We start from the raw sequence: 25052 nt of genomic DNA on the forward strand, positions 1-25052 counted from the left end.
GCCGCTGGGCTATCAGCCAAACATGAGCAGCAATGCTAAGGCTCCCACAATGAGCCTGACTGTATTACCACTGAGCTCCGTCTAATTATACACTCCCGGAGAGGGCGAGCGAGAGAGAGGCAGAGCATATTAGGCAGGGGAAAGAAAAAGTTATCAAGTGTCAGTGTGTGTCAGAGAGCAAAGTAAGAGATTGAAGTTGTAAGGGGGAGAAAGATAGAAGGTGTGTGTGTGTCAGTGGAGGGGAGCGACACAGAGGGAGGGGGGTGGGAGAGATCAAGCAAGCTGGGGAGAGAGAAAGAGAGCGCACTCGCAGGGAGAAAGAGAGAGAGAGAGCAAAGAGGCGTTTAGAGAGTGAGAAGGAGGAGAGGCAGGAATAGGATGAAGGGAGGGGAGGCTGAGCAGTAGAGAGGAGGAAGAGACTCGCAGTCTCAAAACTGGATATTCCTACGTGCCTGCTGCCGCCTGATCCAATGAGTAAACTCTCTGCTACCTGCTACGCAAAGGCACCCGGCGAGGTATGTGACCACACCGCTTCCTCCTCTGAGCGTGTGTCTGTGTGTGTGTGTGTGCGTGTGTGTGTGGGAGAGAGGGAGCGCAGGTGTGAGAGCAACTTTGAATGAAGGGATAAACAGACCGTGCTGTGCGTTTTTATGGCTCGAAGGAAACAGGTTTAGGAGTTGCTGTACAGTAGGTGCATGTCATCCTAAAAGTGAGAGAGCGTGGTTAATTATAGGGAGAAAATATGTCTGAAATGTGTGTGTAAGTGTGTGTGCGAGCATGTGGTAAACATTCATGTAAGCCGGCACCTGTGTGTGGGGGTGTTTGTGCGCGTGGAGGAGAAATACAGAGAGAGTGTGAAGAAGAGTGTGAGTGATCAAGAGACAAGGAGTGTGTGAGGAAGACGGAGACAGACAGAGAGAGAGAGAGAGAGAGAGAGAGAGAGAGAGAGGTGGAGGTCCATCACTCAGACTGACGGCAGATCAGGACTTTCAGAATTAGAGCAGTGGGCTTAAATAGCCCTGGTCCAGAGATAGCCAGGGGCCCTGGAGGAGCCCGCTTTAACTGGGAGGGACGGATATGAGATTGGTGAGGGTGGGGTTAGCGGAGTCGGGGAAAATTTGGAAAGCGGAGGAGGATGAGGTAGAAATCGGAGGTGCAGATGTTGGGGGCAAGTCTGGGAAAGATCCATCAAAGGGAGGATGTGCAGGTGCATCAAGCGTCTGAAGTCTAACTTCTTATTAAACCAGTGCACAGGCTGAATGAGACGGCATGCACTTGAAGAACTTCAAACGTCACCTTAAATTTTTAATTACAACTTCCCCTTCAAAAAAAGGACTCTTAAATTTCTCTTTCTGCATCCCTCTCTCGGGAACACACAGCTTTATTTTTACTGACTCCACTCGAATCCCCTCCTCGTTTCTCGCCACTCTGGATGCAGAAATACTACGCCAGTGTGCACGATTATGATTTCTATAAGTCTATTTCTGCTCCAGCAGGCGCTGTCCTTCTGCTGCAGTGATACCCCATATGCTGCCTATAGGAACACTTCGCAGGTTCAAACAGTTCGCAGCTATAGATGTCTTTCAAGCGAGACGTACAACATTTGTCCCCGCTGACTTAATTCACTTATATCAATTATGAGGACGATCTGCCGGCGTTTACAGGAAGTCGTGTGTCACTGAGAGATTGCTTCTAGAAATGCTCGTTTTGAGTGGAGCACATTTACAAAGTGTGGCTCACATGCCAGGAGGGATTTTTGCTCGTACTTACTCGTGTTGTATGTGTCACTATCATGTAAATCAGTGTCAGTTTGCTGTTGTCGGGTGGCTTCTAAACCCAGATCTCCCGTGTTTGATACGTCTTTTTTAACCTTACTAAGATTAAACCCTGGAGCTTATTTTCTGACTCTGGCTGTGTACCAGAGAGGTCCCCCTCATGAATGATGTAAAGCTGACAGAGAGAAACTGAATGTAGGTTTGTTTCTATTTCTTTTGGGAAACAGAAATACAACTCGTCTCTGTGGGCTGAATGAGAAATACAGCATGTTCTCCCGTCCCATGTTTCTTAGAGTACTGTCACCCTGAAGAGCCGAACAGGCCTCTTGTGGGAGAAGGTTGAGTGGCTGCTGGCCCTTTAAGAGGTCTATTTTTACAGGGGCACACTCATGCATGGAGCGAGGCGCACAGAGGAGGCAGTGGCACACGGAGACTCTATCTGCTCTGCCTCACTTCTGTGACTCCACACAACACATCCTATAGGTTTACCCTTGCGAGCAGGCGGCTGACAGAGAGTCATGAAACTTGTTCCGCCCCGTAGAGGAGTGTGTGTTCTTCGGGGAACACGGAAAATCATCAAAAACGAGAAGTTACGAGGTTTGCACCCGACATGAGGAATCAGCCCTTTTCAAGTGGATCTCTCTGAAGTCTAGAAGTGATAATGAGTGGGAGCTTGCAATAAAGACACCCTTATGCACACTGTACACGAATGTGCCAACATTCCCACATACTTGTTTTGATATGCAGATAGCTATGAAAGAAATCTGAAAACATTCATGCCCCCACTTACAAACACATAATACACTTTAGTTTACTTACACCCACACACTCCTCGAAAGAAACCACGAAATGAGCACATTTCAGAACATTTTTACACAAACGCACATCCGTGCACTTAGAGGTGCGCTTAGTGCTGTTCACCCACGCAAAAAAATTACTTATACATCCTCAATATCTGGACCTAAAATAATCTTCTCCTTATGCAATCTGCATGTTATATAATTCATGGCCTGTCATTATCACAGCGCTCCTTCACGCCCTGCTGTGCCTCTCCACCTACAGCACCACACAGACAGGCACACACACACACACACACACACACACACACCCTGCACCTTGTGTTGACAGTCATATACTCTACTCTAGCACTCTCACCCACGTTGAGTGTGTGCTCTCAAACAGGCGGCCAGATGAGTGAGAGGGAAAGACAGAGAGGAAGACTGAGAGTAGGTGGGGTGGTGGGACTGAAAGTGAAAGAGAGAGAGAGAGGGAAAACTTGGAGAGTTAAGCATACATTCATGCAGATGCGACGCATTTGCATAACTGTACATGAACATTTGCGTGTGTTCGAGGCTGTGTGTTCTATGTTCACTCTGACAAACCGCTAGTGGACGAAACGGTGAAGCAACCACCGGTTCATCGCGGGTTTCATGATAGTAAGTCACTCTCATTGTTGCTCACAGTCACACCTAAGGGTGAACACAGTCTTACATGTCTTTGCATGTTTTTTTCAGCCTCGCACAAGAGAGAAAGTCGAGACAAAAAGAGAGGAGGGCAAACCCCATCCTTCTTCTTATTGCACAACACTTATAATAACAGCGCGGGCCTAACGTAAGCTGGAGTTGTCAATAACAAGTGCAGCCTATAGTTTTCTAAAGTGAACTGACAGATCGAGCAATTATTTCCTCCCTGCAAGGTATTCAGGAAACAGCAACGCAATGCGCGCATTTCCTTTAAGGTGTCTTCTGATTTACTTCTATGTTATGCCATTTTTAAATCAACCAATGGGACCTCCTTGGCTACTGTTCCCAGATCAGCTCCCTCACAGTTGGAAGAGTTTGAGAATTGGCTTGGGAGCTCTGCCGTGGGGAGCCAGGAGTGTGATGAATAATCCCAAACATAGGCAGGTGTCTGAATACATTTGACACCGTGCCAGACTACTTTAAGGTGACAGACACACCTGTCGGGTCGGGGTGTACCGTGAGAGGAAGGCGCAGGAAGTGATATTCCATGGGATGCGTTTGCATTCAGATTCACCCGCGTGTAAAGAGACATGTGTGTGAATGTGCGTTTTTTTCTGCATACAAAATCAAGTATACAATCAGTCAGTTCTCCGAGTCATTCCTTCGTTATTTGTGTTCGCACAGATCGCTTTCTTCGGCCCTGACTCACTAACCCTTGTGTATGATCAAGCAGTATGTTCTCCTCCTCCTCCACACTTCATCTACAATAGGGGTCGACGACCTTTCAACCCAGCCACCCACCGCTTACACCCACAGCTTTTCAGCCAGGCCTGCCTCTTTGCCTGCTGCAGCCCTTGCAAATGAATCTTCTCCCTCGTACAGACAGACCCAACTTGCACAGACGCAATATATTGCAAAGTATCGGTGTTGGTGTCGGTGTACAGAAAGTGTAACATCCGAGACATCCTGCAGCCTAAAGCATCAATAGTGTCCTGAAAGCCTGTCCTGCAGTTGGACGTGTATTACCTTCCCTTCCCTTGCAATGCTTCCCGATTCGTTGACTTCTTTTTATATCCTGCGCGGCATCGAAATCACTCAGCAAAACAGCTTTTTTTAGATTTAATTTGACGCCTTTTTTTGTCATCACAACATGAGATTATCTAATTTCAGAGTGATAAAGGTTCTCTGTTAAGTGGGAGTGGGACTCTTCCTAATTTTCATTTTGCAAACAAGCATTAAGCCCACTCAATCCTATTTCATAATAATTTCCAGCACCCTTTAGAGCAAGCAGCATAAGCCATGTGTTGAGTTAATGGCTGTGACCGTGTGTGGCTGGGCAGCAGATTTGGTGTGGGAGGGGTTGTAGAACAAAAGCAATAATGGCAGTGTATAGCAATGTTGCCTTGAATACAGTGAATACAGTGCAGTGATAAAGGTACTCCAGACAGTATCTATGAAGCCAGTCTAGACAGTCTCTCAGAAAATGAATGGCACTTGAGCTGCCAGTGGGAGACCTGGCCATGCTCTCTCCATGGAGATGTCATCACTATGCTTTCAGCTTGCTGACATTTTGCTGTTTAAACCACAGAACCAACAGAAACCCAGTTTGACTGGCAGTCAGCGAGGGAACGGTGCCAAAAACAACAAATCTTTGGAATGAAAGTAATCCCCTATTCTTTCACACACACAAACACACACACACACACACTCTTTTCCTCTCTCTTTCAAGCTGTTTCTACCCCATCAGACAATTCTCGCTCGCTGAGTCCCTCTCTCTCGCTCTCTCTCTCCACTCTCCTTTCTCCCTCAGCCCCTCCCCTCGTAAGCTACTGATCTCATAGCGTGAGAGTACTACTCACATCAAGGGCTCTGAGTTGGGCTAATCATGTCATAAAACTAGCAAGAGGCAGACGGCTACCTGTGAGCCGGCGAGGCTGAGCGTGTAAAAAGTTAGAAAAGTAATTTAGCAAGAACAAACAAAGAGAGCTGAAAGGACGGAAACACTGAAGCATGACTGTGCACTATGTGACATCACTGCATTTGGCATATTCGCTGTTTATTTCATGTTTCTTTTTACGTCTCTCTGATGCATATGGCGCCTACAAATTGAAACTAAACTCATGTTTCAGTGGTTGAAACTATATAGCAGGTACAGGTGCCTCATAACAGGCATATTTATTATCAGATTGAGGCAGTGGAAAAGTGTGAAAATGAAACTCCCATCAGCACACACTTAAATGTCAATGAATGACAACAACATAACACCCGCCTTTAGGAAATGTCAGCCACAAGTTTTGCAGACTACCTGCTAACTGCTCCACTTGTTCCCTCTTGACCTGTGCGTGCACTTACATGTGCAGTGTTTGTCTGTGTGTTACAGCAGCAGAGACACACTGCAGCAGTCTGCCGTGGTCAGAGGGAGAGGAGAACGAGGTGGAGGAATTTTTGCTTCTGCTGACTGGCTGACCTGCATGTAATTAGTCAAGTCATATTTTTAACTGATATTGCGTAAAAGCCAGCTTAAGGAGCCATAGCTGCCCTATTTATACCCTAGGGGCTAATGGCCTGTACCACTACACAGGGGGATTTCCTCTCAGAACTATACTAAGCCTGCCTTAGGCCTTACAAGTTAGGATTCACAGGGATTAACCCAGCAATACATTACAGGCGTCACCCTCTTGTCTGCATCTCTCACACTCCTCTACTCTCAGTCTATCTGCTCTTTTCTGCCCATGTTTATCTAACTCTGCTTTTTTTAAAAGTAGTATATTCTGTTTATTCTGCTTCACACCCTGTTATCTTACTCCTCATCAAGAGCAGCACATGTTTCAGTCACTTTGCGCTCCTGACAGGTTTCAACTCCGTCATGAGAGAGCACGGTTACGCAAAAACTCAATCTTAGAATGAGTCTTTGCTTGCATGTTTATGTTTAAACACGTGTATGTGTGTGTGTGCGTACAGTATGTTGTGTGTGCGTGGGTGTTAATAGTAACTCCTGAGCCATAAGCCCATCCTCATTGTGGTTGAGCCTGCTGCGGGCAGGGCTGCTGGCTCATCCTGTTGAAGAATGGGTCAGAGCGGTGACCAGGCTGACCTGGCCTTTTGCCCATTAAGCTATCGCCCGTATCACCCTGTCCTTTATCAGCTTAGCCGGCTCCTTGTGGAGTAATCCACCACAGGGATAGTAGTACTCGCCTCCTCCCTCCTCCTCCCCCCCTCTTCCTCCAACACTCCAACTTTGTCTGTCTTTCTCTCTGTCTATCTCTCTATGTATCTATCTTTCTTTATATCTGCTGTGTCCTCTACCACCCCTCCCCCTCCTCACTTCTCCTCTACTCCTCCCCTCTGTTCAGATCTGTTACATTCAGCAACAAATTTCTGCTGCATCAGACATCCATCATAGATCCCCCACTCAGCCTGAAACGTGATCAGACACCCCATACGAGGCTACGCATGAGGAGGGGACAAAGCAAAGTGGCGTATTACATTAAAAAAAGACGATAAAGATGGTGAAACATGTTCACGCAATAACCTCTCACCTGTGGAACTCTTTGACCCCTTCTGCTCCTTCCACACTTCCATCACTATGATTGGCTGAATGCAGTCCGACTCCTGTGACCTTTCTTGTCAGGGCTCTGTACGAGTGTGTGTGTGTTTGTGTCGGACTGATTAAACAGCGCGAAGCCAGAGACACGGACAGGCGGACGGACGGACAGACACAGGGAGGCATGGGAGGAGAAGGAGACGGGTGGGCCAAAAGTCCCAGTGGGGCCTTTAATGATTGACAGCACAGTGTGACTTCAGAGTGTGCTTGCTCATGGTGATATTTGTGTGGGTGCATGTGCATGTGTGTGTGTTCAATATGCTAAATATCAAAGTATACATGCAGTAGAGCTCAACAGTCATTTCTATATTTCCATATTGTAGTAAACACCCTTTGATGAACTCGGGCCTCTATATTTCTCCTTCTCTCTCGCTATGACTGGACTCTTACGCCTGCATGTGTTATGATTTATATTGAAGTTAGATGTTAAAACTGCTTTAATTTATTGAAACTGTTTATTAGAAGGCCGAAGTTTTAATGATATTTAGAAAGAAATTAATATTTTATTTGCTTCACTGCATTTTTTTCATCTTTAATTTCACTTTTCATATTTTCATATACAAAAAAAACATTTTTTTCTAACTTGCCGCGTTGAGTTTTAATTATATGAGTTCAGTTGTGTGTGATTTATGTGGAAAGTTTTCTTGCATTTGAATTTAACAAAATTAATTTCCAAGTCACCTCTGACCTCTTATGAGTAATTGGATGCTTTGTGTGATGTTGTCATAGAAACATTTTAATAAAAGGAACTTTATTTTATACGGCAGCAACTGTGCTGTCAAAAAAAAAGTTACTAAAGGACTTAACAAATTAAAGTGAAAGAAACAACTTCCTGTTTTTAAACCAGCTTTTATAGTGAATTAAAAACAACCACAGTTACTGTCTCTTTAAATCCTTCTTGTTGAAATTTGTTGTACAAATTTAATTCACTTTATTTCATATGATCTAAAAGCTTACTTTCCTGTTAATCTATATTCTAGCAACTGAATGTTGCTGTGACTAAATAAAACCCACAGAGTTGCTGAATCTTCATCCAAAATGCTTCCAAATTTAAAAACATGTAAATTGACTCTCTACTAATTGTGATACTCATAATGAACCCACACAAATGCAGCCGAGCAGACAGCACTCATGCCCACACAACCTCGGTGCACATCGTGTTCACACAGCGTTCACTTTGGGAAAAAAAAAAAAAATCAAATAAAAGTAATCTTCTCCTAAATGTCACAGGAGACCGTTCTTGGCAATTGTTGCCTGGCTGTGAGGATGTTGTTGATGTGGCCTTCGAGCCGATGTGTCTGCACACACCTCCGAGTCTGATTAGCTTTCCGTTCCATTGAGGTTGAGAAGTTAGACAAGGTTAACCTCTAATTTACTGATGGTGGATACACTTGAAAGGCTGGATAAATTGCTCTTAGAGTTATGAAAGAAAATAAAGATTGCTTTTTTTTAACCAGCAGTAATAATTCGATCGCGTCATTAAATCCTTTACATTTAATTTCTCCCCGTGCTCCAGTTTCTGCTTGTTCCTTGTGTCACATTTCTGCTCTGGTAATTAACATAAGCCTGTTTGAACCCTTGCTTTTTTACGGCCGGGTGCAGACTGGAGATTTACATACTGTTGCAATTTCAACCTTGGGCCTATTTATTATTTTCTAAAAGCTTTTTTTTTTTTCACCGACAAAAATTAGATTTCTTGCTCTGAATGAGGGGCACAGCTCTCGCTAAATTCAGTCCTAACAAGCCGTACCAGCCATACCAGCACTCACTGAATCACTGAAGCAAATCATTCACAGCTCTGCTGTTAGCGTATGAACCTGTGCGAGTGTGTGTCTCGGTGTGTGTAAGCGTGTGTGGAGGCATATGGAGTCAAATCAAATTTATTCATAAAAGCTCTTTTTAACAACAGGTGCGTCACAAAGGGCTTTGATGAGAACAAAGGACACAAATTCAGATGAAACTACAGATACGCACACACACACTACACTTGCCCTTTTTGCATGTGTGTGTGTGTGTGTGTGTGTGTGTGCTGGATGGATGTGAGGTTTAGTTTTGAGTCAGAGGCAGCAGCACAAGCCGAAGTCTGAGAGTGTGTGTAGGATGAGCCTCCTACCACGTCCCTCCCTGTCTCTCATCAACTGTCTCTCTGCCTCCCCTCCGTCCTCCCTCTCTTTTATGTGCCAGCATGTCCTCTCACAAACGTACAATAACCACTTTATTATTAATTAATTGTTTTATTCATGAGGTTTTGTGTTAAAATCTATATTCATCTTGTGGAACTTCTTTGGAAAGCCAGTGCAAAAGGCAGCATATAGTCAGCGTATACAGTCCAGTATACAATCTGTATGTGCTGCATCCACGGCTGTTGGTGTGTGTGTGTATGTTTGCGTGCATGTATATATGTGTGTATGCATGTTTGTATCACTCACAGTGATTAAAGCAAGTGGGCGGCAGCAGCAACTGGTCTGCCTGTGTGGCTCTGCATAGCAGACATGTTTCTCACTGCTAGATATTACTCATTTCCTCAGCCCTTTGCACACACAAGCGCACGCGCACACACACTCTTGACACACACACACTCACACACACAACAGACTCAGAGACGGATAGCAGGCTCTCAGTTCTTTCCCTCAGTTTGGTGGGCTCGCTGGTGTTATTTCATGCGTACACAGATCAGAGGCAACGTGTAGCTGGAGGCTGCGTGTATCTGCGGGTGTAGTATCGGGCGGTGGTGCTGTGGAGGAGAAGTGTAGCTCAGTGAGGAGCTGAGGAGTGGGTTGACCCTCTGGGAGAACTGGAATATGAATGACTGCCAACACTGGGACGCCTGCTCAGCTCGCACTAAGGTCAGTTTCACATCACAACAAATAGAAACTCCATCAACCTGTCTGCCTGCTTCAGCGTTCTCACCACCGCACTGTTTGCTGTTTGTTTAGTAGCAAAAGAAGCAAAACTGCAGACTTTTATTTTGTAGTTCTGTTTTTTTTAGGTTTGCAGTCATGAGAGTTAAGAGTTAAGTTTGACAGCTCTCCTGAGATATGCATGCCGAGAAAAGGCGGGATGAGTTGGAGGGCTGCAAAGAGATGTCAGATTTGACAGTTTCGAGCGCAAACATTTTAATATACAAAATCGTTTATTTAATTTTTATCAGCAGAGAAAAGAAACACAAATAAAGAACTTTTCAGATAAAGTGCACTACATTTTGCTCTGGAAGTGTAATTTTTTTTGACGCTAAGACCAGAGTATCTCCAGCTCAACTCCAGCTCTGTGAGCCTGTCTGCACAGTGTAGGAGTATTCTGTTAGAAGACATTTCTCTGCAAACTCCTCCACATGCACAATTGTGTTCTTTGTTTTCTTGTACTTTTTTGGCAAGTTTATATTAGGTCTATTTTGACAACCTTTTTCATGAGGGCTGTCGGAATTACAGGGGTGTCAGAGTCATCTGAGGACAAACAGATAACAGAGTGGTTTTTTTACATATAGGAAATCTTGATCATTTTAGATAAAGTCGTTGTGTAGTGAAAAATCGAACCTTTCGAATGCTACATGCGTGCTACTTAATTTTATTTTAAATAAATATTTTTTTAATGTTAGTATTTTAATTACGTGTGTTTTATATAAATATAATTGACAGAATTAATCATTCACGACGGACAAATCAATTTGTATCTTTTTAAAACAGTTAAAAGTGACGCCAAGTTTCACTTTTGATTACATTTTTCTTACATCTAATGTATAGTGTTCAGCTAATTAACAATTGATTTAATAAAATATGATTATTAGGGAGAAATACAATTAAAATGTTTTTGGATTGATTCCTGTAGTTGCTGCTTTTTAATTAGCGTAAGCTGCAGCTCACAGAAGGCCCTGTATCTTATCTTGTGATTTTATAGGCCTTTTTAATTGGACTTATAAGGGTGTAAGGTTTAATATCCAAAAAGCATGTTCATAGCTGTTCATAGAAACCTTGTTGTACTCTGAGCACCCGTCCTGACAGCGTCTGGGAGCCTGAATCCCCCTCCTCTCACCGCCCCGTTTTCAGTTTTCCACTCAGATGTACAAACAGCTTGCTCCACTCTAACACTTATTCTGTTTTTGGACCAAGTCGCTTGATGAGCAACAGTTTACCCGCCTCTCCATGGAGTATCCCCGTCTAACCTCTATAGCCGACTGTATGTGTGTGTGGACACAGTTGCCATGGTGACAGTGGGGTGGATGGTGAGACGGCAGGGAGTTGGAAGGCTGTTGAGACAGACGTGCGGGTGAGTGCGGGGCTGATTGGCAGCACGGTGCTGTGGTGTTGTGGCGGCGGCGGGAGCAGCGATGGTGGTGTTGGCGGTGTTGTTGGTGGAGGGAACAGCTGGGCTGGCGGCAGCCACCATCACTTCAAAAGAGCTCCTTTTAAAAAAAAAAAAAAAAAAAACATTTGGAGGAGAATTAGTGGAGCTCCCCCGCACTTCTCACTGAATGAAACAAGGCAGCAAAATCTCTGACACATTCGAGGATTCGAACACAAACACACACGCACACAAAGAGCTAAACAAATAAACACATTCACATATTTCTCCCGGAAAAAAAGTCACACAAACATGGCAAACATGCATGAACACAAACACGTTTCCACACACCCCTGCTGCGACACGTAATTAATATGCAAAGACACATATCCTGTATCCACAACAACTGGTGGTAATATCAACAGTGTTTCTGTCAGCTTCTGGGTGGGTGGTGACCAGCTTTGCCTTTCACTGGGGGAGTAAGTACAGCCGCCTGAGGGAGTATTTCTGTGTCTGCTGCTGTCCGTGTGTGTGTGTCTGAAAGAGAGAGGGTAGGGGGGTGCTAGTAGTAAGCTTATGTAGAAGACAGAGAACACCCGGGGGTGTCACGGGGGTGGCTCATGAAAGTGGTACAAAAACATATCTACATATTCCAATCATCCCTTGAGAGTCAGAGATGAAACTCTCCTGCTGTGAGTGCCCTATTTGTGCGTGTGATTTTACATACACACATAATGCACTGCCTCTGAACTTCATTGGCTGCAAATATATTTTTAGCCCACATGTGGGAGTAATGTGTTTGAATGAAACGAGTAAGTTGGGTAGTTTCAGTCCCACCGCAGCGCACACAGGTAATGACTAATTAGCGACAGCAATCAGAGAGCTAAGAGTTTCTAACCTTTTAAAGTAGTTTATATGAGGGAGTCACTCTCCATCTGTCTCATGCAGCTGATGTTTGTTTGCATGTCAGACCAGACTGACAGCTAAGGCTTAACAGCAACTGATGCCAGGACCTGACAGTCTGTCCTTTTTTCTGTGTTCACACTTAATCTGTCATGCTTCTGTCTCCGCTGTTTCCCTCCTTTTTACCTTCCTTATCTCTCTCTCTGTCCTTGTTCGCCCTCTCTGCAGGTGAGTGGTGCTTCAGTGCTAAAGAACCAACAGTGATCTGACAGTGATGCTGTGTAGCAGCCTTCCCCTCTGTCTGCGCCCCTCGTTCTCCCGTGAGGCCCATGTGACCTAGCCAACACCCACGCACAGGGGGCCCCAACTGCCGCTGGTGCCCACCCATGAATCCCAGCCCCGACCGCGGCCAAGAGTGCCTCCCTCCCAAGAAGAGGGAGTCTCGGCAAGGATCGACTGAACACCACGTCCCCCTGGACGAGTTTAAACCCCCTGTGCCGCTCAGGAGTCGGTCCAGCGGAGGGGGAGGGGAGGGAGGCAGGGAGGTCAGTGACAGGGAGCGAGCTCTGATAAACCCTAACGCCCATCTCCTACATACTCCTCCACCCCTTCCTGCTCCAGCACCGGGTCTCCCTCTGCCCCTACCGTGGCACCTGAGCTACTCTCCCTCTGTCTCTCTCCCTCTTTTCCCAGGGCAAGTCGGCGAGAGGAGGGGCTCAGGGTCTCCTGCCTGGAGAGATGATCCTCTCTCCTTATCCTTGCCCCACCACTCCAGGTGGCTCAGAGGGGACGGGCCCCTCTCCTTGCCACCTTCCCCATCTTCCTCTTCTGCCTCCTCCTTTAAGACTCCTTTCCCAGCTGATTCCCGAGAGATGTGGTCCTACCTTAACAGCGGCCGGCGGGACAACAGCTCCTCTCTCTTCTCCCCGTCGTACTTGTTTAGCCCCCACTCTCTCTACACTCAAGATCCGAGCCTGGTTGAAGCCAGACACAGATACCTGGGCAAGAGGCTCAACGGCCTGGACGGGCCCGGCAGCAGGACTGCTTCAACCTCCAGGCCTCTGCTCACGGCAGAGTACGGAAACGATAGCAGTAGATCTAGGCTGGACATCAGTCCACACAGCTCTCATACCAACGGTGGACGGAGACAGCAGGATGATCTAACATCCCGTCTCCATTCTGGAGGGCCGTTTTTATCAGACTCTCAAGCTCAGGAGGGCCCTGAGCTACATTCCTCACTGCAGGACAGACATGGGATAGGTAAGACCAGCTCCAATTTACTCTCCACTAGTCCCCTTACCCTTGGGCCAGTCCCCAGGGCCAGTCGAGGGGGATTATTGGATCCTTTGGGAGCTACACCAGCTGAAGCCCAGATCTACTACTCCTTGGGATCAGTGTGCCACCCCAGCCCTCAGGCCCAGAACTTTCCTCTCTACAGCCCCTCAGGAACACCTCTGTACAACCTGCACAGGGAGCCAGCCCCCAGGCAGCACAATCACAGAAACTCACCACACTCCCCTCTAAGTCTGCCCAACAGCCATGACAGGTCGCAAAGAGACCGGGAGAGAAACCGAGACAGAGACCAGGACAGAGACAGAGAAAAAGTTGCACAAAGGGACAGGGAGCGAGGGAAAGACAAAGACAAGCACCTTCAACATGACCAAGACAGAGACAGTGAGCGAGAGAGACGGCGGGACAGAGACAGAGATCGAGGGAGAGAGTCATCTCCTTCCAATGTTCACACCTCACCCCCGGACCTTCACCCATCTCCCCCTTCGCTCCTACCTCACTTCACCAAGGGTTCTCTGATTGAGTTGGCCAGCGGCAGGTTGAAGCGGGTGGAGGAGCTGCGGACCGAGGACTTCCTGAGGAGTGCCGACACCTCCCCGGAGTTCCACCTCAGCACCTGCACCGTGCTGCTGATTTCCCCTAGCAGTGCTCAGGGCTTCAGCCACCTGCATGTCCACCTCACAGACCTCAACACTCAGGTCAGCTTTCTCTTTAGATTCACACTTTTATACCCTGCATAGAGACATACAAGGGCTGTCACTCTTCAGTCGAAATTCGATATCGTTCGAACCTGGTGAAATATTAATAGTTCAAACTGTAATGATGTGATCGTAAATAAGTAATCTGCTTTCCAGAGTCCCAGAATGCATCACGTTTAAAGTAATGTGTCTTGTATTTCAACAGATGGCGATAATACGCTGCCTGCTACAAACTAATGGAGGGAGCTAACAAACCAAGCTGTTGTTAAAGCACAGCTGTTGTTAAGCCTCCTTTTACACTTCCAGTTCAAGGCGGGATTATTACGCCGTCTTCTATGTAAAACGCACGGAGGCGGAATGGTGGGGTGAAGTCCTTCCGTCTCAGAGCCGGCGGAGGTAGTAACAGAGGTGAAACGGCGTCTGAGTAAACAGCAGAACCGGCAGGGCAGAACAGCGCTGTGTGTGTGTATTTGAAGCACACGCTGCTGGTTTACACCTCGCGCACGTTTTGCTTCCGCAACACCTGAACACTACGTAGAAACACACGCTGGGGCGGCTTAACGCTGGCATTGCTTGGTCCAATGTAAAATAGCAAAGGCTGCATGATGGCGGAGCTTCCTTACGGCGCTGAGGCAGAACCACAGTGTAAAAAGGGCTTTATTGTTGTTCTGCTTCAGGGCCGAAGCTGTAGCTAGCTGTTGCTAACTCCCGTCACTTTAATACACCAGCAGCAAGCAAGACACGGGAGCGCGGCTTTAGTCTTGAGAAGTTGTAGACTTTGTTTTTCACAAACACAGCCTAAACTGTACATTACTGCTCCGGTCCTCGACACTTCACGTAAGTCGTGCGCACACACTTCCGTTCTCACTCACTCGCTCTACCACCCCACTCTCACGCAGTTAGCTCTTCCCAAAACAGAGCGACGCTTCTCGTATAAGACCGTGCTACAGAACTCATCATCTCAACACCAAGGCACCTCTACCTCAACATCCATATCACTTTGAATTAGTTCGAACTTTTCGAAGTTTTGGGAAAAGTGACAGCCCTAATACATACATATTATTATCATGCAGCGTGACAACCCTAATACATACATGGCAGCATAATCTGAAATTATTTAAAGGGACAGTTCAGATTTTTATAAATACTTTCACCACTTCATCTTGCACTTAAACCGCCCTTTTCTGTGTTGTTGTTTTTTCTCAACCGTGTAACTTCCGTGTTCTCAAACTTCACTTTTTTAATATTCCACAGTGCCTGCATGTTTGTGTTTTTCTGCACTATTAGAAAAAGGAACCGGGTAAATCTTTATGGTGATTAGGACACTATGTGCTGTCTCTGTTGGGAACAGCTGATCCGAAAAGCTGAGTTGTACGGTTAAGAAACGTAGTGCCAAAGGAAAGGGTTGTCTTACACGAAAGGTGAAGCGGTGCAAAAAGTAGTGTACACTTACATTAATCTACTGTATCTGCCATCGACTGTATACAGAACCTCATACAACCCCACTTACAAAAAATCCTTTAATGAATAACTGTAAAACGAGATGACTGTTAGAGGTGCAAATCAGTCATAGTTGGGGCAGTAGTTTCTTTTTCTCTATCTGAGGTTAAAACAGTCCAGATCAGTGTAATGCCTCACACGTCATTACACACCAACATCAGATTGTGTTGATGATAAGTGACAGACATTGCAGACCTCCCGTTTGAGTGTGTAACAATCTTGTGGTTTTGTGTAGGAGTTACTGAAGGTCTTGGTGGAGTATCCGTTCTTTGTGCAGGACCGAGGCTGGTCTTCGTGCTGTCCCCAGAGAACCTCACAGCTGTACGGCCTGCACTGCCGCCAGCTCATGGAGGGGGATGTCTGCCTGGCTCTCACCCCCACACCCAACCAAACCCACCGGACACACACGCGTACCAGCTCCAGGGCCCATCGCACGCAACTCCCCTCCAGGGCCGCGGGAGAGTCCAGCAGCTCGCACAGGGAGGAGATGCCACCTCCGCCTCCTCCTCCACCTCTTCCCCACCACCCACCTCCTACTACTGTGCCAGCCCCTCCTCCTCGCGCTCAGGCCGCAGAGCCTCCCGTTCAGGAGCAGCCGCGTCAACGCAAACGGCGCTGGTCTGCCCCGGACTCCCTCCCCCCAACTGGAACTGATGAAAGCCTCCTGGATTTACCTCATGGCTCAAAGCTGATGAAGTGGCAGTAAAACTGAAATGCATATGTATACATGCATACTTACACACACACACACATAAGCACACACACACCCTCCTTGTCTCTGTTGCACCCACCAAGACAAACAATGGAGAGACCTCAAGGCAGGGTTGCAGGGAAGGAATAAAAAACACAATTTACGGGTGTTCACACTGCTGCCCAAAAGATTAACCTCGTCCACCATATTCTACCCCTCCTCTCCTCTCCTCTCCCTCCTTTCCTTTCCTTTCCGTTCCCTTCTTTCCTTTCCTCAACTATACTTAGCATAGCCCTGAAAGGAGCAGCAGCTGAAGGATCTCTTGACGGCTCCTTAAAGACACACTGAAGACATTTAGTGAGACAATCAAGCACTTGTCTGTGTTCACTCTGTTTTTGTAATGGTTGTCCCACGCACCTACTTACTGACAGTGTTATCTGCAGGGTATCGATTTTCAATCAGTGTTATGAAAGTAAACCCTATTGATGAAGTGCAGATATATATGAACAAAAGTTGACTATATATATTACATTACAAATGTTATATACAGTAAATATGCTAAACAGATTTAATGCAATCTCTCTGTCAGTTTTGCAAATGCATTCTTGTTTTTTCTTAATTTTCTTGCTTCTCAGCCGACGGCCACGTGTCGGCCTCGGCGGGCAAGGTGAATGTACGAGCAACTCTTCGCCTTTTTTTATTCTCATCACCGGGAGTCATTTCAAACAAATTGTTCGTCAAGGCATTACCCTCCAATATGTTCTTAACATTATCTCTGAGAAAGGGAGAACACTAATGAAAAACTGCGTAAAAGACAATCCCACGCACACAGACAGGTCTGTGCCACATCGCCTCGACACTCATGGTGTTTTTTCCATTAAAAACTGAATGATGGAAAGAGTAAAAAGTACAGTACGGCTGAAGAGTAATGGTGCTAATAACACGTTGGAACATGATGCTTTGTGAATGCTCTTGACCCCTGTGTACTGTACACTTCTGTTCCCATCTCATTTTTTACGTACTGTATTTGTTTGAAGGCAGGGAAAACGATGAAAGTATTTTAAACTCAGATACGGGTATCTCCTCTGATTCAGCACACTCTCTCACTTTAGTTTTTGTGTTTCTTTTTTTTTATTTTCAAAAAGAAAACCTTACCTGTTGATTTTTCTTTTTAAATGTTATAGCTACAAAAATGTATATTTTTAAAAATTGTGAATCTGTTATATGATGTTCGCTAGAAATAAAGGAAAAAAAGCTTTATAGATTTAAGTAAAGGTGTCCATTTATTCTCTGCATGTGCTGTCACTTTACACTTAATTGATTAATTTACAACATGACAAACAAGAGAAGAGATTAACAAAACATACGGGAAAGTCTTCACATTATCAGCATTTTTCATTTGCATAAGCAAGATGTTTTCTTTCACAGTAGCTGATAACTTATCTATCCGTCAAGCTGCATGTGGACAGGAGGAAAATCAATACAAGGTAAACATAAAGGACTTTTGCTCTATGCATTTACATAATTTCTACATCTTATATACATCCCGACTAACAATCTGTTTCTGTTTCTCGTCATGACAGGAAAGAATTAAACCTTTAGTAGTCCACCTGTACATTGTTCATTGCTACACAGGCGCAGGGGGGAACTCGCTCTCGGCTCTGCTACATCTTCTCTCCGTCCCCGTTGGAGCTCAGAGTCTTCTCCTCGGTCTCTCTCAAGTTGAACTTCTGCAGCAAGTCCTCGGCAAACAAGGGCACCACCTGGCCGGCAGGACACAGCATGGGACACAATCAGTACGCTTACGAGGACCTCTACTGGAGGTTAGAAATACTGCAGGTTCACTCCAACTCGCAGGGAGCATTCACACGGGGATTAGAAGGTGCTGCGTGGATTGTTTTAGATCATAGAATTGGTACACTTTAAAGTTTTAACACAAGATACAAATTAAAGTGACAAAAAATCAGAAAAAAGAATAAAAAAATGTTAATATGACACCTGACTTGCAACCAATTTCAACATAAGCAATAAGGGAAAATGTGCAGGACAATATCATGTTAAAAACTCCCACCTGTGCCATGATCAGTTTCCTTGTCTTAGGTACGTTGGGGTCTGGATACTCCTCTCCGAAGCAGAGCTCGATCTCATAAGACGGCGTCGGGCCCTTCCCCTGTAAACAGCTCTGGAGCTCTGTGCGGACACAATCATATAAACATATTTAATCATACGAACATATTGCCTCTTTGCATAGAGAAGAAGTGCGAAATTTGTCATTCTTCTATCTGCCAGTTGTCCCAAACAATCTGTCTCTCTTAGAATAAATCATGTTTGTTCCATCTTGATTTATATGACTAACTGTTAGGTAATTAATTCAACCTGCTTTTACTAGCTCTTAGTAGCTCTGTGTGTGTTATATCGTCAAAGTGTGCATGCATTGTCTCACCGTTAAGAAACGTGTGTGTATCGAGCAGTTTGAAGGTCTTGTCTCGCTCCAGTTTGTTCGGCCGGTCGCTGTGCTGGGCCATGGGGCCGCTCCAGTACACCCTGCCCTGGCAGAAGCGCTTGATGTACACCCCATCTGGGGCCACCCATAGTAGCACCCCCCTCTCCAAATGACAAAGGAGGCGGTTCATTGCTTCAGCCATGCATGAGGGTAGAGATACGGAGGCTGGGGAAGGGAAGGAGAGCTGCTGGGCAGTGCACGGCCCGTAGATCCGCTCGTTTCCCAAAGGGTTGCAGCCCTGCAGGATGAAGCACCCGTCGGGGCTCCTGGTGGTCATTTTCATCACGCTCTGACCGTGGTACAACAACACCACCTGCATACGAAAGTCTGTACACGCAAAATGCAACTTGTCACACAAACAATGCAAGGTTAATGTTGAATTGTTTTTGCCCCTGTGCATAATCCCATAACATCTTACCTGTTATAGTGGAGGCAGGGTTGAGGAAGGCGATCGGAACAGAGCTCTGATTTTCAGGTTTATCTCCTGTGATCTCACAGTACATGTGCTCCCTCATCAGGTCCTCTGTCGCAGAAGGAAGATATTCTTCAGTCAATACATTCTGAATAATGTATCTATGTTAAAGATCAGATTTTTATTGTTGCATTTAAAATGACTAACAACATGAGCAAAACATTTGGGCCCACAGATATTTGTTAATTGGATTCATATCGGCCTCGAGTACATCCGCCTATGTGCACATTAGGTTGGACAAAGGTTGCATATATGTAGCCTCTCTGAAAGCAAGTCCCATCCCACATGGTTGGCCTACACTTAAGATCATTATCAGGCACTGTGGCTCAGTGGTAGAGTCGGTCGTATCTCAGCTGGAAGGTTGGTGGGTAGACCCCTGAGTCGACATGTCTAAGAGTCAAGGCGCTGAACCCCAAAATGCTGAAAAATGTAGTTAGTTCCTGCTTGTAGATTGGCCCTTTGCATTAAAGCCTTTGCTGCCTGTGTGTGAGAGTCAGTGTGACATGTAGTGTAAAAGTGGTTTTAGTGGTCGGAAGACGAGAAAAGTGCTACATACACAATGCATTGTCAGAGGAAGACGAAAGGGACCTACTAGAACTTCTTACACTTTCCCTCTGCGTATATCGCACTCACACTTAAAGATTTTTTATTGTAGTGACAAAATTCTAACCAAAAAATACTCTACAAGCAGAGCAGGCAGGAATTAAACCCCCAAAGAGGGCGGGTAAAAGCTGAGCACTGTTTCTCTGGACCACTTTGTCACAACCAACTACAAAAACTAAGACAACACTTTCAACAAAAGCCAAGAAATCTGAATGAGCCGACTACAAAATTAAAAAGTTTGCCATGCTAGCCCCTCTGTGAGGCTTCCCTACAGGCACAGTGGTGCTTGGATTTGAATGGAAGCTGCCCAGCTAGCGGGGAACGTTCCCGTAACATTGGCAAACATTTCCTACAAGTTCTAATTATGTTTGAAAGAAAACGTTTTAATCTAATATTCAAATAAAGTTTTATGGATGTTTATGATGTCAAATAAAGTTCTTGTAACGTTAAAAGTTAAACTAAGACATAACATATGTTCAGGATGTTATTGAGGCCTGGGATGTCAGAACACCTTTTATAAATCATTGGCTCAATGTTACATAAAAACAAAGGTAGAACATTCTCACTGCAACATTCTGAGGATCTTTTCAGGATGTGAGTACGGCCTGAACTATCAGAAGGTGATTTATAAAACGTTCCTGAAATGTGATTTGAACATTCTCACTGCAACGTTCTGAAAATGTTTTCAGAGAACGTTCCCCGACTATTAAAAGGAACATTTTGGGAGCCAAAGAAAAACTCAGAACGTTCTTAGAACAAAAAAATTCCAGCTGGGTAATCTTAGCATGCTAAAGCACATGTAGCTTTAGCCATGTTCATGATTAAGTGTTAGCATGCTTTTCATTGATACAGCAGTTGTGTTGTTTGTGATTGTGAAGCAAAGTGATGAAATATTACAGCTTATATATGAAACAGTCCCAGCCTGCGTGTTCAACTCTTACCAGTCATCGGTTTCGCTTCTTCTTTAATTCCTTGAAATGATTCCTTTTGATAATGAAACTACAAAAACACAAAACAATATCAGATGAACATAGTTTGAGATTTAAAGCTTGTGATCAGTTCAGACATATATATTATAACATCTCTTTTGAACAGTTGTGTCCAATGTTAGAGCATTTCATTATCCACTGCACGTATTCGGCTACTTCAGCGCTACATTTTGTCAACTCCTAGCTTATTCGGAACATGTTTTCAGCTTACCTGTTTGTCGACAAAACCAGGGCTCCTCGGAGACCTCTTAGCCGGGATGATCACTTGATCCTTTGTCTGATGAGTGTCTGAGGAGAGCAACAAGTGGGCACAGAAATAAGAATAATAAATGGCTCTCAGACGCTTTCAAGTGAGAAAGAAACCCCAACAAGGTCACTTGTTAGACTGGTTTATTTTCAAGCTCAAATCTTTAAACCATTTCTCACTGGATAAAACAGCATTTCTTTTCTTGATTTGTCTCCTTTGATCGGCCCTCAAATCGAGTATAAAGCAGCAGACAAAACCATTAACTCAGACATAGTCAGTAAGAAGACATGACGGAGAAGTGCAGTTTGTCTTTGTTGTCACCTGATGGCTTGGCTTGCCCACTCTCATGCTGGATAAGGTAGACTTTATAGGGTTCAGTGATGTCCAGCTGGTTGCGTTCAGGGACCTCCTGGAAGTCCGTGCTCTTGTTTAGGGCACAGCGGAGACGTGTCTTCCACATGGTGGGGTCGGCTTTATCTCGCCCCTCCCTGAACTTTCCCTTGTACACAGCCCAGGCCTGAATGTGGGGATTAAAATATAAGAAGGTTATTTACATATAAAAAGAACACACAGCCGTGACGTGAGCCTCTGATTAAATTCATATTTCAACAAGTACGCCATTATTATTGATTATACGTCTCATTTTCATTATTTGGAATGCATCCCTTGAATATATGTTTTTCTGCTATTTATATTCAACTAAATCCAACAAAATCTTTCTTTAATATTCTAAATATCAGAGGCAACATTCGTCACCTCAGTACAACAGTACAACTTTTCCCTCAAGCTCAGGAACATATTGAACCCTCCCTTTCTTTCAAAGGCCTTTGAGTACTTGCTGATAATTTGTGTGACTCTCTTCATAACAGTAATTTATTTTAAAGGTTCCCAGTCAGGATTTAGAGTCCCCCACAGCTCTGGTGAGAGTAACAATGATCTCCTAATAGCTTTGGCCAGAGGACTCCTCTTTGTTCTTGTCCTGTTAGATCTTAGTGGGACGTTGACACAATTGAACATCACATCCTGTTACAGGGACAAGAACAATTAATTGGCATTACAGGAACCGAATTAAGCTGGTTGAAATCCTATTTATCAGATCCATCTCAATTTGGACTCGGTAACAATGAATCATCCATGCATGCCAACGTTAGTCACAGTTTTCCACCATGTTCGGTTATTGACCTTATATCTGCTTCCTCTGAGTAATTTCATGAGAAAACACACCATAAACATTTACCATTATGCAGATGATATCCAAATATACTTATCAATGAAGCCAGATGAAGTCATTAGTTTACTTAACTAAAAGCTTGCTTCACCCTAAACACAGTAGAAACACATTTTCTGATGATGCACTACAAGGCTTTACCCCGGCCCTGTTCGGAATCTTTGAGTCATCTTCAATAACAATATGTCCTTCCACTTCTTCTGAAAACCGCTTTTTTCACCCACGTAACAGAAATCCGACTCAAAACTCCCTGTCATCAAAATGGTGCAGGAAAAACAAGTCCGTGCTTGTTGCTTCTGGGCTGGATTTTTTGTTATTTATTCTCATCAGGCTGATAAGTCTCTGAAGACTCTTCAGCTGCAGCACGTGTTCAGACGAGCACTAGGAAAAGATATCCTTACTCTACCCATTTTAGCTTCTCTGCATTGCTCTGTGTAAAATCTGTAATATAATTGACAGTCCTTCTTCTCACATACAAAGTTTTAAATGGTCAGGCATCATCATATACAGCTCATAGTGCCCGATTACTCCTCTAGAACATTGCACAGAATGCAGGCCTGCTTTTGGTACCACTCTAAAAGTAGCACGGGAGGCAGAGCGCTTCTCCTTTGGAATAATTGTGTTTGTGTTCTCGAGGCAGACACCCTCTCTACTTTAAAGGGTAGGCTTAAAACGTTCCTTTTTGCTCATACATAGGCATGACTTAGACTTGCCTGGGACCAGACTCTAGTTATGCTGCAATAGGGCCATCAATGCATGTCACTCAAACCCAGGAGTTTTGTCTTAAAGGTCATAAAGGTTCATGTTGTTGTCCTTGCAGACCACATGCTGCTCGACTCAAGCTGCTACAATTTTTTTATCAATCATACTTCTATTATAATCAGTAATATACGCCATATTTCTACTATTAGCATAATTGCTTTTATTATTCTCTTTTATTATAATAGTTATTATTGTTATAATTAATGTTGCTTTCTGTCTGACTCTCTCTCTCTCTCTATCTCTCTCTCTGCCTGTCTCTCGACCCCGCCAGTCGAGGCAGATGGCTGTTCACCACGGAGTCCGGTTCTGCTCGAGGTGTCTGCCTCTTAGCTTGGATTACGTTAGCTCCAAGTACGGTCTAGAGTTGGTCCTTATGGAAAAGTGTCATGAATTAACTTAAGTTGTGATTTGGCGCTGTTTAAACAAAAACAGCATAGCCTACAAACCACATATGTTAGTTCTGAGTCATGGCTTTGACATCTGTAGCTATGGCACCTTATAAATTAAAAGCTCAGGGTTAAGTTCTTCATCTTCAGGTAGCACTGTTCCATTTTTTTTCCCTTTAGCTGAATTTAAAAAATATAGTGAACAATCCACTCAAACTTATTAGCAAAGTTCAACCAACTATTAGCTTACTGATTTTGAAGACTTAATCAAGTAAGTCATTTATAAAATGTTCATACAAGGACTAAATACCTTTCAGTGAATGAAAGCAGCAACTAGCTTTAACGGAGAGCCTAATCAGTTTCTTTGACCCTATTTATCTTAATTTATTCACTCAAGGCTGTCTGCCTCCTGACGACTGTTAAAAAGCACTGAAGTATCTACACTCGAACCTCTAAACGCTCAGTACAGAAAAGTGATTAACCTCGTTTTCACTGTGAGATTTCTCTTGGCAGTGTTAAATATAGTTCATTCTTGGATCAGCAGCCAACGCTCCAACACAATGCAGGAGGGCATTGCAACAGATGAGGTAACTTTTAAAGTGTTTAGGGTTTTCTGTCAATCTCTGACGGCACGTGAACGCACCTTTTCAGAAGACTTATCAAATTCAACCTTTTACAGTAAATTTAATTAAATGAATAAAATCCAATTATAGGAATTATAATGATGAAAATAATAAATAGATTTTTGAATGCATTTTTGTTGTTTGCCAATTAAATTCTATAAATACATGGAAACACAGACACCTGATAAGGATTTAAAGTAAACGGACCGTCCACGAAAATGTTTTGTAACAGACATACACTACAGGCAAGACAAAGGGACTACTAAATATTACCGTCTGACGTGAGTATTAACCTGTTGAAGAAGTTAGTAGCTTAGAATGGCACATTGGTAAAAAAAAAAAAAATTATGTATTTAATAATACAATTTGCCAAACAGATAAATATTTTGACTGACTTGCCTGGATCGATTTCTTTCTCACAATCGATTAAAAACATACAAGTTTGTATTTTAACCACAACTTCCACCTGAATTCACAAGTTCCTCGTGACATGATTTAAAATATGAAACAGACTGAGTGTTGACCTTGAAGAGAGCCGCATCCGCCGTCTGCTTGTAGTCCTTCTTGGCTGCGTGCTTCCACGGAATCCTGAACATAGTTTTGGCCTCATCTTCCCAGCAGAGTCCTTCATATTTCCCACTCTCTATCTGAGTTATCAGCCACTCTTTCATGTGCATTTTAGCTCCTGTTTCCATCTTAAACGCACAAGTTTGTTAACAGGACCTCACCTTCGTGTTAGGAGACACATGGGCACAACAGCTCGAGTAATTTAATCACGTCCCCGCAGAAAAAAAAATATCAATAATATATTCTGATGCTGCTCAAGCGTCTAAAATGATTGAAATCTAATATTTTTCCTTTATATTTTAATTTAGTTTCTAAAAGCTGAAGACAAACAGACCTGGTCGCAAACTTAAATGCAGAAGTTGTCCCTAAAATAAAGTCCGCTCACAGGAGCGAAAGCGAAAGCTTTGAGCTCATTTGATACTTTCGGTTTCCTCCTCCTTATGAGGAGCAGCGAAAGTTTAGTTTAATCA

The 25052-nt window shown here is 44.3% G+C and overlaps 2 protein-coding genes across 3 annotated transcripts; one reads left to right on the forward strand and one right to left on the reverse strand.

The window, feature by feature from the left end:
- The first annotated feature begins 302 nt into the window (after positions 1–302).
- On the forward strand, positions 303–17398 carry LOC138589790 (uncharacterized). 2 transcript variants are annotated; one of them, XM_069660244.1, is made up of 3 exons: positions 303–515; positions 12252–14011; positions 15747–17398. In XM_069660244.1, exons 2-3 carry the CDS (start codon positions 12410–12412, stop codon positions 16215–16217), a joined length of 2073 nt encoding a protein of 690 aa, XP_069516345.1. In that variant the 5' UTR covers positions 303–515; positions 12252–12409; the 3' UTR covers positions 16218–17398. The 2 variants fall into 2 exon arrangements, with proteins under 2 accessions (XP_069516345.1, XP_069516344.1); XM_069660243.1 differs by lacking the exon at positions 303–515 and adding an exon at positions 9568–9688.
- Positions 17399–17458: 60 nt separating this feature from the next.
- irf10 (interferon regulatory factor 10) lies at positions 17459–24952 on the reverse strand. Its single transcript, XM_069660245.1, has 8 exons — positions 24540–24952; positions 21338–21533; positions 20981–21057; positions 20722–20779; positions 19124–19228; positions 18646–19032; positions 18274–18392; positions 17459–17965 (listed from the first exon to the last, which is right to left on the reverse strand). Exons 1-8 carry the CDS (start codon positions 24708–24710, stop codon positions 17867–17869), a joined length of 1212 nt encoding a protein of 403 aa, XP_069516346.1. The 5' UTR covers positions 24711–24952; the 3' UTR covers positions 17459–17866.
- Positions 24953–25052: the final 100 nt, after the last annotated feature.

Source organism: Semicossyphus pulcher, unplaced genomic scaffold, assembly GCF_022749685.1.
Source record: "Semicossyphus pulcher isolate SPU_LCO1_2020_fin unplaced genomic scaffold, fSemPul1.0.p SCAF_13, whole genome shotgun sequence".
In the NCBI taxonomy this organism is placed as follows: domain Eukaryota; kingdom Metazoa; phylum Chordata; class Actinopteri; order Labriformes; family Labridae; genus Semicossyphus; species Semicossyphus pulcher.

Coding starts and splice junctions, on each gene's coding strand:
- LOC138589790 (XM_069660244.1), top strand. CDS start 12,410: ATGAATCCCAGCCCCGACCGCGGCCAAGAGTGCCTCCCTCCCAAGAAG. Junction 14,012..15,746: donor TCACAGACCTCAACACTCAG/GTCAGCTTTCTC, acceptor GGTTTTGTGTAG/GAGTTACTGAAGGTCTTGGT.
- irf10 (XM_069660245.1), bottom strand. CDS start 24,710: ATGGAAACAGGAGCTAAAATGCACATGAAAGAGTGGCTGATAACTCAG. Junction 21,058..21,337: donor TGGGCAAGCCAAGCCATCAG/GTGACAACAAAG, acceptor TGCTCTCCTCAG/ACACTCATCAGACAAAGGAT. Junction 19,033..19,123: donor CCCTGCCTCCACTATAACAG/GTAAGATGTTAT, acceptor TTGCGTGTACAG/ACTTTCGTATGCAGGTGGTG.